The 16,418-nt window shown below is 33.0% G+C and overlaps 2 protein-coding genes across 4 annotated transcripts; one reads left to right on the top strand and one right to left on the bottom strand.

Annotated features, from left to right (window-relative positions):
• Positions 1-513: 513 nt before the first annotated feature.
• LOC114883218 (cytochrome b-c1 complex subunit 8) lies at positions 514-1,292 on the bottom strand. Of its 2 annotated transcripts, none has more exons than XM_029200795.1 (3): positions 1,195-1,292; positions 818-983; positions 514-677 (listed from the first exon to the last, which is right to left on the bottom strand). In XM_029200795.1, exons 2-3 carry the CDS (start codon positions 969-971, stop codon positions 598-600), a joined length of 234 nt encoding a protein of 77 aa, XP_029056628.1. In that variant the 5' UTR covers positions 972-983; positions 1,195-1,292; the 3' UTR covers positions 514-597. The 2 variants fall into 2 exon arrangements, with proteins under 2 accessions (XP_029056628.1, XP_029056629.1); XM_029200796.1 differs by lacking the exon at positions 1,195-1,292 and adding an exon at positions 1,081-1,185.
• Positions 1,293-1,889: 597 nt separating this feature from the next.
• LOC114883217 (lysine-specific demethylase lid) lies at positions 1,890-16,197 on the top strand. 2 transcript variants are annotated; one of them, XM_029200794.2, is made up of 18 exons: positions 1,890-2,404; positions 5,133-5,349; positions 5,435-5,595; positions 5,665-6,027; positions 6,102-6,380; positions 6,455-6,947; positions 7,017-7,144; positions 7,224-7,418; positions 8,259-8,719; positions 8,793-9,054; positions 9,127-9,949; positions 10,027-10,235; positions 10,325-10,549; positions 10,638-10,722; positions 10,792-11,192; positions 11,295-11,415; positions 11,498-11,640; positions 11,943-16,197. In XM_029200794.2, the coding sequence occupies exons 1-18, from the start codon at positions 2,174-2,176 to the stop codon at positions 12,006-12,008; spliced, it is 4,863 nt and encodes a 1,620-aa protein (XP_029056627.1). In that variant the 5' UTR covers positions 1,890-2,173; the 3' UTR covers positions 12,009-16,197. The 2 variants fall into 2 exon arrangements, with proteins under 2 accessions (XP_029056627.1, XP_029056626.1); XM_029200793.2 differs by having other exon boundaries at positions 1,891-2,404; positions 11,874-16,197.
• The last annotated feature ends 221 nt before the right edge of the window (positions 16,198-16,418 follow it).

The raw sequence follows: 16,418 nt of genomic DNA, 5'->3' as shown, positions 1-16,418 counted from the left end.
TATTGTAATTACTGAAACGTATGAAAAAAATAAAGCGAAGATAAATATCACAAAATAGTATTACCAAATTAATAAAAAAAGAAACTAAAGAAGAATCAGTCAAATAATTTTTAATTAAAAAGTTCTTTACTGCAATTTATTATAGAATATTGCTGTTTCTAACTGGATTTACTATGAGATGTCAAAGAACGTACTAGTAATTAATATCATTGTAATTTTTTATACATGCCGCAAAAAAAATTGTAATATAATGAATAATAAAATTAAACCTTTGTACAGCACCGAGCATGGTAGACTTCCTCAGGGAAAATGGCGATGCCCCCGCAACGCTCATTTCCCTTCCCCTCAGCCCTCCCAACGCTATATGCGGCCCGGGGGAAAATCACAATGTAGGGGAAAGGGTCCCAACATATAGGGTTGTGGCCTCCCACCACTTGCGGGCAAATATAATAATCATTACAAATAACAATAAAAATATTTTCCTTACATATGACGGAATAAAATAAAACACTATTTTTTTGAAGATGTTAAATTTTATTTTACTAAATATTACTTATTAAACGTAACTGATTATATACAATATTTTTACGTTTAGAACTAATGACTGTGAGGTTTACGATTTAATCTACGATATTCTGCGTCTGCCCATTCCATCAACAAATAAGTGCCCAAAAAAACTGTAAAATGAAACAAAAAGATTAAGATTGAATCTGTATGTAGTATAAAATATACTAAATAGTAATGCTATTTAATTAAATTTATAATGTTTTTACTAACAATAATGCTGTATTATTAACAATTATGAAACGATACTTACAAGGTCCCGCTCGTAGTACAAGTTGTTGAGTGGTACGTATGAGGTTAGGTAATCCGTCTTTGATCATTCCAGAAAAAGCTTTCTGTTCATATGAACTGAGACGAAAGTATGTAATGCCACTCATTTTGGCAAGAGTTCCCCAATCTTTACCCATTTTGATTGTGTTCTGAAAAAAAAAAAGAAATATTTTGTTCTGTCAAAATACACCTAAGCGTAACCAAGAAATGGTAACAAGTAGACAGAGGTAAAAAATGTTATTATACCTTTAATACACTTAATTTATAAATGATTTGTGTTTTGTTCAAGTAAATGCAATTGTACAAAACACTAAAAGGTAATACTAAAGTTTAATTACATAAAATAGTAATAATACTTACATAATACTCTTCTTCGAAAATTGAACCGACTAAAGCCACAAATTACCAATACTGTAGTTGCAGGATAGACACCAAACGGGGGCAGCATCGCCCTCTATCTTAAATATGTAATAAGAGCGGTGAATTTAAATATCAAAGAATTATGCCAATATTTTAATTTGAAACAATCATTATACATGTTTATATTAATGACGCATACAATATATAGGATTAAAATTATCTTAAGTATATTGCATTACCATATTGTAATGTAATTCTACCATTTCAGAATAAGTATTCATCAATTGATACATTGAAAAAAAATAATATAACAATGTAAAGTGGGTATTATTTACTACTTCGCACTTACTAAATAAGTATAGAAATTACTTATTATCTTGATTATATAATAATAGTTAAAATTAAATAGTTCATAGGGAATTTTCATTTTTATTTGTCGTTTATTATTCCCAACATATCAACTTGCATATTTCTTACAATTTCAACAAACTTTGGAAGTATTATCGAACTTCCACCTATCACATAAGTTCTAAAGATCTTTTTATATAAATAATATATTTTTCTATTGGCATCTAATGCTACAAACTTTCTATAAAAAAGAAAAAGGTGAATAAAAATACTATACACTGACATATTCCATGGTGTATGGTGGCGCCACTATTGCAGAATAATCAAATAGACACAAGGGAAGAAGAGGTATACGAAACAAGGAATACGACAGTTGCTCGTGTGCGAGGCTCCGCGTGATAGCGTGAATGTTGTGTACTGTGTGTTTCGTGGCTATCACATAGTTTGTCAACTGCTTTATAATAAATATACAAATGCAGTTCGAGATGATGGTTCATCAGATCATATTTTCAAATAGATTCTCGCAGCCGGTGACTGAGTAACGGTGCCAGACCTGACGCGAGGTGCTCACCCGCGTTAGGTGCGTTGTGGGCCACCTATCCACATCCAAGCTGTGTTGAGCATTCAAGTCATGGTATCGAGGTTCGACACGAACTTCGGTTGTGACGATTTTTTCGGGACTTATCATTGCACTCAAGACATGGCTTGTGATCGTGGTGATTCGGACTTCGAGTTTGTCATACCGCCAGAGGCGCCGGTCTTCGAGCCAAGTATCGAAGAGTTTCACGACCCTCTGAGTTACATCGCAAAAATACGACCGATCGCAGCAAAGTCTGGCATTTGTAAGATCAAACCGCCGCCTGTAAGTAAATCTTTCCCGAGCGCATCAATCATTTTTTCTCTTGCTGCTTTCTCTTTCCTTCCGTTGTCGTGGGAAGGACGCTGTGCACGGTATCTTCCTTGTTCCTCGTTTCGAGCCAGACAAATCCCGAGTGGATAAATTTGTAATTTTTTTTTTTCTCTTGTTTTTTCTTCACTTACGAACGTGCAAGATATGCACATACGACCTCGTTTACGCACTATGACGCTCCGTACGAACCATCACGCTTGTGACATCACAAAATAAATGAGTTTCTACGTAGTGCGTGCTTCAAAACGAAAATTAATCGGGGAATGAAATCAATTTCTTGTAGCAGCGTATTTTTACGGGGACAATAGGAGTTATTTCGCTTCGCGTTCGTACTGAAACGTTAAGGTCTGGTAAAAAGTCGCAACATTTCTGTCGACATGAAACGAAAGATAATGCGATTAAACGGGGAAGGAATGACCGAAATGTTAATCTTAAATGAATTCCGAGTTTACGCGTATCGATGGGATTTGCATCGGAATCTAACACGCGTTCGGATATCTTTTAATCGGTATGTTGTTGCTGCAAGTAAGAAAATTCTCGAAAAATAAAAAATAAAAAACTGAAACGAAGTACGTTAGAGGTACTCGTCTCATTGCGACATTAATATCGTTATAGCTAGGAGGTACGCTATGTAAAATGGCTGAGACAATCGAAACAATGTCACCTTAGTAAAATCTCATGAAATGTTACAAGAAATCTGGACTGTTGCCTATGACATCGATAGAGAAAGTGCCGAAAAAATTATCACCGTTTCTGGCCAACGATCCTTCCGAAACGATTATGATATCGTAACGTCACAAATATGGGAATCGTTTAATATTTTCCTAGAAGCTTCTGTTTCATCCAAAAATACAAATAACATCTGCTTTTTTTTCATAAATAAATATTTATAAATTTGTACAATGTTATGTGCTGAATTTTATAGGCATTACTGTATCATCTAATTTATTTCAATATTTAATACAATTTTTTTTTATCAGTACAGTTGAAGCATCATAATGAAGCAACAGAATCAGTTCATTTTTTTTTTAGATATTCGTAGGATGTTTGGTGTTGTTATCATATGTTGTCATTTATGATCTAAATTTTATTAATTGTTCGTTTGATTTGTATCATCGTTAGAATCGATTTGAGCCACCATTTTGTTTTCACATGTATGGAGAATGAAGATATTACAATATAAAAATCGTACATTGATGTTGGTAGCTTAATCACGAAGGACAAAGTGATAGTGAAACAGAATTAATGCCAATGATTTTGAAGATATTAGGGGAGATGTATTTGAGAAGAAGTTAAATGAATGCGAATTATTTTTAAAAGTAAACACTGAAAATTGCGTAATTTGGGGAAAAATACGTTCATCTAGTAATTTGAGAAGGATTACATAAAATAAATATTGAAAATTTCGTGCTATTTATTCGTATCCCACGTTCACAGTAGCTTTCAGCTATACGATTTTTTAAATGCCATCTTATCATCAAAAATTTTTATTTAATCTTAAAAGTCGATTGTAAATTATTTTTTCACCCAAAATAGTACTATAAAAATCACAAAAATATTTATATTACCCTAGTAAATTTTTTTTTGATACACCTTTTAGTCCAATAAAAGAAAAGTGATTAATTCTTTTAATTTATTATGTAATAATGAAATATAATATATTAATGTATTTCAGTGGATCAATATGTAGATTAATAATACTCTTTTCTTGTTACTTTGACGACAATTGATGTATCATGTTTACGGCCGTTAACATTATCCTCCCTCAAAACCATTTTCTTAATTTTTTTGGGACTGATTTTCGTTAAGGCAATTGTCATTCATTTTAATGACATCGTTAATGTTTTATCTGTAATTTAATCTATTCCGAACTCTTTAATCGTTTATTAGCAACTCATTATTCATTGAAAAAGTTTATATTTTGTAACGGGATGACGCCATTACGGAAATAACTCTGGTCACGGCATTAAATGGGCGTCGTATATGGAGAAAATCTTTGTAGCGTTTATTTTCTTCAACTTGACATGTTTGTTCTGTCTTAGCGGGGTACATTATTTTAATGACACGTATTGTTATTTGCTCTCCTAATGCGACTGAACGTGATTACATTAAGTTAACAGTAAATTGAAATACATGATTTGCGTCTTTATTTGAACCGTAGATGCGTATGCATTTCGTATTGCGTTCCCATGAGAAAAATCAGTTAAACTGACCCTACGATGGTGTTGCGTCATGATAGGAGAAAAAGTTACGAAGGCACTTATCGATTATTTAGAGATGCATGTCTTCGTTGACGAATTTTCACTGTAACAAAAAGAAAATAGCTTTTTCTGTTGTATACATTTTAATAAAAAAAAACCCTCTCACATTCCACCCTCAAATCCTCATTTTATCATATTAATTGATTCATCTGAAGACCTGTAAGTTGTCATACTAAACAGGAGCTTCATTGAATGTGTAGTCATGTTGTGTAACTTTTGAAAATCACGTGTATTATATTTTCAAATACCATTATTTGTTGTTTTATACTGTTACTATTATTCTCATACATGTAATGAATTTGTTTTGCAATGTATTTTTTATACATGAAAAAACTATAAATCAATATACAAACTATTAATATCCGTGTCTCTTCTATTGTTCATAAATATTTAGAAACATGTTCTCTGTCTTTCTGTAGAACTGGCAGCCACCATTCGCTGTTGATGTTGATAAATTCAAATTTGTTCCAAGAATACAAAGACTAAATGAACTGGAAGCGAAAACAAGAATAAAACTTAATTTCTTGGATCAAATCGCAAAATTCTGGGAGCTTCAAGGTTCTTCGTTAAAAATTCCTCTTGTGGAGCGCAAAGCTCTTGATTTATATTCTCTGCATAAGATAGTTACCGATGAAGGTTTGTTTCCACAGTTTCATTACCAAAGTTATTAAGTACAATTTGGTTGATATAAATATTAATATATTGATATTATTATCTGTAGGTGGCATTGAAACTGTAACAAGGGAAAGAAGATGGGCAAAAATTGCAAATAAACTAGGTTATCCTTCTGGACGTAGTGTTGGAAGCATTTTAAAAAATCATTATGAAAGAATTTTATATCCGTTTGACGTTTTTAAACAGGGCAAAGCATTAACAGACATTGTAAGTGGTGTTGCAAAATGATATACCAATAGATTGTTGAATGTGTCTAAATGATATTGTATTTTATAGAAAATTGAGCCAGATTCCAATGTAAATGAGAAAAAAGATCGTGACTACAAGCCACATGGAATTATATCAAGGCAGCAAATTAAACCTCCAACTGAAAAATTTTCACGTCGATCAAAAAGGTTCAATGCCCAAGAGGAAAAGCAAGAAGTATCTGTTAAACAAGAAGATTGTAAGGAAGAGTGTGATGATTCAGATACTGATTTTAAAGATGGACTTAGAAGTAAGGATTTCGATGACAATAGCAAAGAGCTTAAAAAGTTACAATTTTATGGAGCTGGCCCGAAAATGGCTGGATTCAATACCAAAGAAGCCAAGAAGTCGAATAAAACTAGGGGTGTAAAGCTTGTTTATGAATTTGATCCTGTAAGCCTTGTTTTATTGTGATAATAACTATAAAATAATTACTTTCTTTGTCTTATGTGCAACTTATTTTATAGCTGGCAAAATACATTTGTCATAATTGTGGAAGAGGCGACAACGAAGAAAGTATGCTTTTATGCGATGGATGTGACGATAGTTATCATACTTTCTGTTTAATGCCACCGCTAACAGAAATACCAAAAGGCGATTGGCGGTGTCCAAAATGTGTTGCTGAAGAAGTATCCAAGCCGATGGAAGCATTTGGATTTGAGCAAGCTCAAAGGGAATATACTCTTCAACAATTCGGTGAAATGGCTGATCAATTCAAGAGTGATTATTTTAACATGCCTGTACATGTACGTTATTGTTGTATTTAATAATAAAATGATGATTATGTGCATAAATTGTAAATCGATGTATTCTGTTATAGATGGTGCCAACATCTTTGGTAGAGAAAGAATTTTGGCGGATAGTCTCTTCAATTGACGAAGATGTAACAGTTGAATATGGAGCAGATTTACATACCATGGACCATGGTTCTGGATTTCCAACGAAAACGAGTGTTAATTTATTTACATGCGATCAGGAGTATGCTGAATCATCATGGAATTTGAATAATTTACCAGTTTTGCGTAGTAGCGTCCTAGGTCACATTAATGCCGACATCAGTGGTATGAAGGTACCATGGATGTATGTTGGGATGTGTTTTGCAACATTTTGTTGGCATAACGAGGATCATTGGAGCTATTCAATTAATTATTTACATTGGGGAGAGCCAAAAACATGGTATGGTGTGCCTGGCTCTCAGGCAGAAAAGTTTGAGCAGTCAATGAAAGCTGCTGCACCAGAATTGTTTCATAGTCAGCCAGATTTACTTCATCAATTAGTAACTATTATGAATCCTAACATATTAACAAGCGAAGGTAATGTGGGATTTTAATTATTGTGTTACATTAAATAGCTATTATTAACTATTTACTCATGATACTTAGGTGTTCCAGTATACAGAACTGATCAACATGCAGGTGAATTCGTGGTAACATTTCCCCGTGCGTATCACGCCGGTTTTAACCAAGGGTATAACTTTGCTGAAGCTGTGAATTTTGCACCTGCAGATTGGGTATACTGCCGTTTTAAAATTCTGTCATCGACACGTTTGTATATTATGTATTTTATAGATTCTGTTATATGTTTAATAGCTCAAAATTGGACGAGAATGCATATCGCATTATTCGAATTTAAGGCGATTTTGTGTATTCTCTCACGATGAATTGGTATGCAAAATGTCGTTGGAGCCAGATTCATTAGACATAGGAATTGCAACTGCAACTTATCATGACATGCTTCAAATGGTGGATGATGAGAAAAAATTGCGGAAAAATTTGTTGGAATGGGTGAGTAAATTTATATCTATTCTAGATAAAACATTCATTTTTTAATAATCATGCCATCAATAAAATATATTTTCAAGACAATTATTAGATATATTTAAACATTTCATTTTATGTTCTTAATTAAAACATATAAAAAATTCATTAAATTAATGTACATGTTGTTAATGTTTAAATCTTGCCTCCAAACATAAGAGAGGTTATAATTCTAAATGCAAAGTCTGATATATTTAGGTCAAACAGTATAGTATGTTGGGGCATTCTCTCACTGATTTACCCACCACATTGTATGCACACGTCGACAAACACACATCCATAACCATGCGAGCACATGAAAGATGTGTGTGCGTCTGAATTACCAACCATTGGATATCGTAGTCCTACCATCCACGTTATAATCGTCATTAATGTCTTTATATATTTCGTTATTTTTGGTTAGCTCGCATTCAATGTTGTTGAGATAGTCTCTGTGCGCTCATTCCTTAGTTATGAATCTTCGTTCGTTGATGCTTATTTGGTGTGTTCCTAATCTTGATTATATAACTCTTATTAGGAAATAGAGGTTATGTTTTCAAAGCTTTGCCATGATGCTAAACAAACATTATGTTTCTGCATCGATTCAAAGATTCTTACTCTTTTTCTTTCGATTTCATTGAAAAAACAGCAGTAATAGTTTTAACCAAACGATATATTCATAAAATATTTTTTGTTTGGAACTGAATTTTTCTACAGATGGATACATGTGTTTCATTAACAGTTTCATTTCATGCACAATTTTTTCCAAATGCACAGGGGAAAAGTTGTTCCATAAGTGATTTTTGTGTTTAAAATTATGCTTTCTAGGGTGTAACAGAAGCTGAACGTGAAGCATTTGAACTATTACCAGATGATGAGAGACAGTGTGAAGTGTGCAAAACAACTTGTTTTTTGAGTGCAGTTACATGTTCATGTCACAGTTCACAGTTAGTTTGCTTAAGACATTTCACAGAACTTTGTGACTGCCCTCCAGAAAAGCACACATTACGTTATCGCTATACTTTAGACGAATTACCAATTATGCTACAAAAGTTAAAGTTAAAAGCAGAGTCATTTGACTCTTGGGTGACAAAAGTAAAAGAAGCAATGGACCCTGATAAGAAAAGTGACAAAATTGAACTGAATGAATTAAAAGAACTTTTAAATGAAGCAGAAAGTAAAAAATTCCCAGACAGTGAGTTGCTTACAGCTTTAACAACTGCTGTACAAGATGCTGAAAAATGTGCAAGTGTTGCACAACAACTTTTGAATAATAAACAGCGTACTAGGTATTACTGATCTTCAATGTACATATAAGGTACATATTTATACAAGTAATTTGATTTCCACTTCTTTGTATAGGACTAGGCAATCTGTTGAAACTAAGTATAAGCTTACAGTAGAAGAGTTAACACTTTTCTACAAAGAAATTACAAATCTGTGCTGTGAACTTAAGGAATCCGATGGAGTTAAATTCATACTTGATCAAGTATTACAGTTTCAAAAAGAAGCAGAAGAGTTTGAATCTAAAGAGGATGATTGTGATATTGAACAGCTGGAAAAGTGTATTGATTTTGGTGATTCTATTTGCATTGAACTACCTCAACTCGTTCGTTTAAAACAAGTATGTACACATTAGTGTCTGTCTATTAATTGGAAATTCTTATTCTTCAATATAATTATTTACTTATTACAGAAATTAGCACAAATACAATGGCTGGATGAAGTCAAAACTCTCCAAGAAGATCCAAAATCTATACATCGCGATGATCTCGCAAAATTAATCGAAAAAGGTATGACAATACCTCCTCACTTAAGTATAGAAAATACGCTTTCGGAATTACAAGCATTAATGCTTGCAATTGATAACTGGGAAGAGAAAGCAAAATTGTACCTTCATACAAAAAATCGACAAACCATCGCGTCTCTCGAAGAATTTATTGGCGAGGCTGATAAGGTAGAAGCTTATTTACCAAGTTTGGATGTTCTTCAAGACACATTAAATAAAGCAAAGAATTGGTCGAAGATGGTGGAAGACGTACAAGCAAGAGATAACTTTCCATATTATAATACATTAGATGATTTAATTAAACGGGGTAGAAACATCCCATTGCACCTAGATGCTCTTCCAATCTTAGAATCGACTCTTTCTCAAGCAAAAACTTGGAAAGAAAGAACAGCAAGAACATTCCTAAGGAAAAATTCGCATTACACTTTAATGGAAGCATTGTCACCACGAATCGGAGTCGGTATACAAGCGCTGAAATCTAAGAAGAATAAGAGCGAAGAGTCAGTAGGGCCCGTTTTCGTCTGTGATACAAAATTGGACGATTCCAATGATTCGGCTACCATTGTAGCCGCGTTTAAATTAGCTGAACAACGCGAAATGGAAGCGATGAGAAATTTAAGGGAGAGAAACTTAATGAAGACCGAAATCGAAGATTCGAGGTATTGTGTCTGTCGTCGACCGAGGTTCGGGCTCATGCTTCAATGTGAACTTTGTAAAGATTGGTTCCATTGTAAGTATAATTTTTCACTTCTGATATATAATAACTATAAATTTAATTGTTAAAATTCATTGTCATTGTTATTTCAGCAAATTGTGTACCTTTACCAAAAACATCGTATAAAGGAAAGTTACCAATGTCAAGAGAAATCAAGTTTTTATGTCCTTGTTGTTTACGTTCACGGCGGCCAAGATTGGAAACAATTTTGGCTCTTCTAGTTAGTCTTCAAAAAATTCCAATCCGTTTACCGGAGGGTGAGGCATTGCAATGTTTAACAGAACGTGCAATGAATTGGCAGGTGGGTTTTTTATCAAAATATATAACAACAAACTATTGCGATATACAATTACGTATACAATGATTTGTAACAATGTTTACATTTAATAGGACCGAGCCCGACAGGCCTTGGCTACAGATGAAATTTCATCTGCGCTAGCAAAATTGTCTGTATTGTCACAGAAATTAGTTGAAGCGGCAGCTCGCGAAAAAACCGAAAAAATTATTAGTAGTGAGTTAAAAAAGGCAGCAAATAATCCTGAATTGCATCAAAGGGTACAAGCTATTGCACCGCTTAGTGGTGTGCATTCAGATGATAGCATGATCAGTACGGCGGTAAGTTTATAGCGTTAATGAAGTATAAATATATGTTTTAATATGCTGTATGTGTTACACATAATCAATTATGTGCGTGATATTTTAGGACGATGACGACGATGTTGTTACTATAGATGATGATGAGCCAAGTTGTAGTACATTCAACAGTAACGAACATGCATATTCTTATAGTAAGATTTTTTCTCGCTACAATAATAGATAGTTCAGGTAAAATATTTATGACGTTCTATTATTTTCAGTATCCAAAATTCAGCGTAAGTCACAATCGAGTGACTCGAGCGACGTTGCAGTTGCACTTTCACAAGCTGCAAGGTTGCGTTTAGAGGAACTAATGATGGAAGGTGATTTATTAGAAGTAGCGTTAGACGAAACGCAACACATCTGGCGTATATTAAGTCACACGAATAGTCCAAGCACCGTACGAAAGTATGCAACGTACGACGATGTTCAAACAAATCCCAATCAAGAGACGAGGGACGTGAGAAAACGGGGAAGAAAAAGGAAATCTGAGGAATTCGAATTACTTAAGAAGCTTGGAAGACAAAAAATGGAAGAAAAGAATTTAGCTAAACGCAAGGGATTGCAGAAGGAGAAAAAATCTGCTGGTTCTCCGGTGCCAATGAAGCGTGGACCTCGAAAGGTATCTAAACTGAAAAGCGTAAGCTCTTTTAAATTAAAACTTTCAGTGTCTGTAATAAATTTTAAATTTTAAACTACCTGCGATTGATTATTTTTTCTGTAGATGAAACGCAAAGAGGGTGAAGAAGGCCCAAAGAAAAGAGGTGGCAACAGAAAGAAGACGAAGCAGGATACATCTGACGAAGAAGATGATTGCGCTGCTGTTAATTGCTTACGACCCAGCGGTAAGAATATTTCCTGCACCGAACATGTTTGGACGTAGATACTAATATTGCAGTGTCTTATATTTTTTTGTTTAAATATCAGGTAGGGAAGTTGATTGGGTACAGTGTGACGGTGGCTGTGAGGGTTGGTTCCATATGCACTGCGTTGGCTTGGATCGCACAGAAATAGCTGAGGAAGACGATTACATATGCAGTAATTGTAAAGAAGCAGAACAAAACTCGACGGTAAGTTTACGATAATACCTTATGCAATTCTGTTATCATCTCTGCTATTTTTAGAACAGATAATTTTGTTTATGTTTATGTAAAATAATATTTCTAGCAAAACATGCTTAATTACTATCCTTCTATTTTTTTCTTCTGTTTATCGCATAGCTATTTGTACGATATCCTTATGTCTTTTATTTGATAAGTAGTGCAGCATTTTTTTTTTCCTTTTTCGTTTGTTTATACTGTAGTCAAGAGCGCCAGATCCTCTAGCCGAATCATTAGGCCTGGATGCACTTCTTTCCCTTTCTCAATCTCAGGGATACCAAGGTACAGACAGTGACGCAGATATTCAAGAAACGACGTCCTTCGTCAGGACCTACTAGCCTACGTTATCTTGTTAGCACTGTAAAAGGCTGAAATGTTTCACGATATCAAATCATTTCGACTGTTCAATTACAGTCTAACAATTAATGTTACCTACAAATTATTCAGTCGATTGGTACTGCAGGTCACCGGGTGTCATTCGATTGTTTGTGTCGCGAGTGGACGTCGGGGATAAAGTATTACAACGCTGTTGAATAGCAACATTTTGACGACCACGAACATTATTTTTCTATCTTGATTTCGTACGTCTTGGAAAGTGACGAATGTTACGTACGTATCCTGCTGTATATTGTATTTTTATTTTTTAAGATTAAGCCGAGCACTTGTCAAGTGGAAAGGATTTATTATCCGCGTACAATACATTTATTTATACCTTCGTGAAACAATTATTTTTCACATAATTGATGTTTAATGTTCATTCGCAACATTAAACTATGTGCTTACACAATACGTTGACTCTAAATTAATTACAGAGTTTCGATGTAAAGAAAGATACTGTTTCTAAAAAAACCATGATTGATGCGTATTATTCATACGGATATCACGGATGAACCGTGATATGTGTCGTAGTTTGTATGATATTTTTTCTATTTTCTTTTTTCTGATTTTTTTTTCTTTCTCTCATTTTTTTTTTTTTTGAAAATCGAAAAGTTGCATCTCATTCATAGTCGTTAATCCTTACCTCTCGCTCTGTGTAAGTGAAGACGGAAAATGAAAGGTTTTGCGAGACCAATGACTGTTGACAAAACTAAATCTAAATCATACATGTTAAGACAATTTGTAAGTGAGGTATGAAAGGATGTGAACGACAAGGGGTCGTTCATAAAGGACGTCCGTCCTTAGAGGGGGGAAAGAAAGGTTCTAGTCTTTTGTGACATCTATGTATAAATTTTGTTGAGCAGCCTTCTATTAAAATTTTTAATTATTCATAATTACTCTTTTTACGTGTAGTACAAACTCAATAAATTAAACAAAATTAATAATAAATTAGTAATAAATTAAACAAAAATTGACCGTGTGTGATAAGGGGAAAGGGAAAAGTCTGAAAACAACAGAAATCTATGAATGTCCTTTATGAACGGCCCCTAAGGGAAGTGAGGGAAGATATATTTGAAGGGAAAAATTAGCGACGACGATAATACGCGTAGCGAAGAAAAGTCATTTCAAGATACTTCTACTTCGATGAAGATTCCGTCGGTTTTTATATCGGCTTTTAATTGTAATGGCGTCTAAGGTGACGATGATCCCCTTTGCGCTAAATAGTATGTACAGATAGACTGAGATGTGTGTATTAAAATATAGTTATTATACATATATACATATAAGAAGATTAGTTCGAAAACATGATGTAGATGGAAATAAGTTATAGTTTGTATAAAAGAAAAAAAATGAAATAGAATTGACACGCAAATATATAGCATATCTAAATCTGCCTTCCTGAGACGATTAATTGAAATTCAGTGGATTTTGGACCAGAGTGTACAATTTTATAATTTGGTAACAATGAAAAATTATTTAGCGATGAATTTTCAAAAGGCCTAACAAAGAAGTGTTTTTCTTTAACATTTGTTTAACTTCACTTCTCAAGGATATTAATTATTTTACACATTGTAATTCGCTGAAATGTTTTTAGTACAATTAACAGTTTGCTTTTTATTTTGTACATTATAAAATTGTTGCGACAAATATTGTAAACATCACGTATATGGATCTCATTCTTAGCAAATAAAATAAAAATTAAGAGAGTATTTATATCGTTATTATCAGTGTAAACAAAAAGAAAAAGATATAGATATGCAACTTAGTTGACTCTGGTACAAAACCATCACCTTAACGAATAACGACATTCTTTAATTACGTTTTAATTCGACTGTCGAGTCGCGTTTTTATTTCAAACGCAAACTCATTTTTTTATTTTTATGCATATGTGTTTACGTGCGTGTCTCTATCTGTCTACCTAAGTGTGGTTCTTTTGCACGGTATGCAAAATCAGAACTGTATCGTGTACAAAAAAAAACTATGAAATTTTTATCTTGGATCGATTGGCGTAAAAGAAACTTTGTACAATTAATTGTTAAAGAAATCGAGTATCAACTGAGTTTCCATGTACTAAAACTCTATGAATGTGTGCTACGTATAGAACAAAATGGCGCTCAGTGTGTTTTAAACAATTGCATACCGGAACATACTATTAACACCTTACTAAATGGAAGCCTCTTAATAGTAGCGATTATTAATTAAAAAAATCAATCAATCGCGAATATCTTATTTATAATTTGAAATACTAATTAAGATTATACCTTCCAATTTTTAATTAGTATTAAGTTATTCATTGCGTCGGTGATGTACGTTACGCGTTTTCGTTTAAAACATACTGTAGGTCAGAGTATCATATGAGAAGTTATGTGTATGTACACACATATATTTTTGTACAGATATGAAGAAAAAAAAAAGAAAAAAAAAAGAGGCTTGAAAATCTGATTGTCGCGTCTTGATACGCGGAAACAGTGAATTTCTAACGATAGTGTGTTTTCGTCTCTTTTCTTTTTTTTTTTAAATGAGGTATGAATTTCAATTTGTTTCCTTTTTCGTAATAAAAGATAATGTATATACGTACGTGTATTATTGGTTGTATGTGTTTTATACAAGGTACTTAGATTATTCTAGATTAAAACAGAAAATAGATACGAATTCAGGTTTGTGTAAGAGGGTACACTATCATTAAAAATACATTGTGGTTAGAAAAATCGTTGGAAATTATACGACTGTTTAAAAACTATTTCAAGAATGGAGATGTTCGAGCATTGTACTTTACTATAAAAGTACACATGTGCTATTGTTGAATACTAATCTGTTTGAGCAAACACGAGGCAAGTGCCTACGCGTTTTTTTTTCTTTATCCAAGAAACTAATCAGTGGGCGAAAGAAATTCATAGTCGTTAATCTTCCTTGGTAAATAATAAGCACAAACTGTCTAGTATCAATTATTCTGTTTTCCTTGCAACGAAGCGTTTACGTAACGAGAACTTTAACGAGTCCAAACTACGCGTATTATTAATAGATTAGTATTATATTTCGACCAAAACATCTTTTCTTTTTAATTAATATAATAACTGAATGTTATTAATTCGGTGTATAGCAGAGTATAATATCAAAAGTTCAACTCATATAATATTGTTTCATTTTATACATTTGTTCACTGAGTGGAGTCTTTCCTTTTTTTTTTTAATTTTATTTAAATTTCTTGTTTTGTGATATGATCAATTGCTTAAATATGATAGATTTCTTTTTCTAACAATCGTTATTTAATCGTTTCTTATCTTTTGGTGTTAGCTCTAATCTTGAATAACTTAAACAAAAATTGTTACTTAACTTTCGATGCACTAGTAGTAATTTTGTTTATAATTGCTTTAATTGTCTAATCAGATGTATTCCTTTCTGTGCAACGCACAGAGAAATTATTTAAAAATCGTCGAGGGGCGTTTGAATTATTTTGAAATCTTGTCTCGTAGGACTTTTGAAATTCCACCAAAAATTTGTATAGTCAAAAGACGATATCGCGTTAATTTTGTATTTATATATACATTTTTCATTCATGTTTCATCATATTCTCTTCGAAAAGTAATTCATCGAAGGGGAGATCCTTCCATTGAGAGATGCAATTCTTTTTCATCGTCGCTTGCGTGAATATACCGTTAATATTTACTTGTATAACACGTGGATATATTGTTTATTTCCTTTATACGTGATCCTTTTTTGTTTCTTTTTTTAGACAGAAATATTTATGACACGGTAAATGTAATTTAGGATTAAGTAGCGTTAAACGTAGCCTTTATTTGTAAGATTATATCACTTTGATTTTTGATGAAATATACTAAATGTATATGTGTACATGTACATTCAATACTGTATTAAAATGCTTTTTTTTCCTCTTTATCTCATATCTGAGATAGGAGAAGTGTTAATGTACAGATGAAATTTCAATGAATGGATGTAAGTAGAATTTGAACTCTTTAAACTGTGAAATAATAATAACAAAAGATTGTCTATTATGGAAAATTTATCTACGTAGCCATTGATGATTGTTGCATACGGTTGCAATTAGCTTTCGAAGAATCATTTTTCATTATTAAGCTTTGTTTCACCTGTAAATAGCATTATCGATATAATAAATTACATGGAAAATTATATCCTTTTTTAAAATAACCATGCAGTGTTGAGCGTTCATATCCTTTTAATGGATTTAATGGATTTAAATTACTGAAAACGAAAAAAATGTGTAAGCGCCTTGTTGTATCGTTTGAATTCGGCGCGCTTCATTTTTTAGGTTGTTCTGCGACTTGCCGTTAGACGGCGTCAGTAGTATTGTTTTAAATTAACGACACGAGGATAGCGTACGTGCAACTTAT

The sequence above is a fragment of the Osmia bicornis genome, chromosome 1 (genome assembly GCF_907164935.1).
Source record: "Osmia bicornis bicornis chromosome 1, iOsmBic2.1, whole genome shotgun sequence".
NCBI classification, from domain to species: Eukaryota; Metazoa; Arthropoda; class Insecta; order Hymenoptera; family Megachilidae; genus Osmia; species Osmia bicornis.
This window is presented reverse-complemented; position numbering and strand designations above follow the sequence as displayed.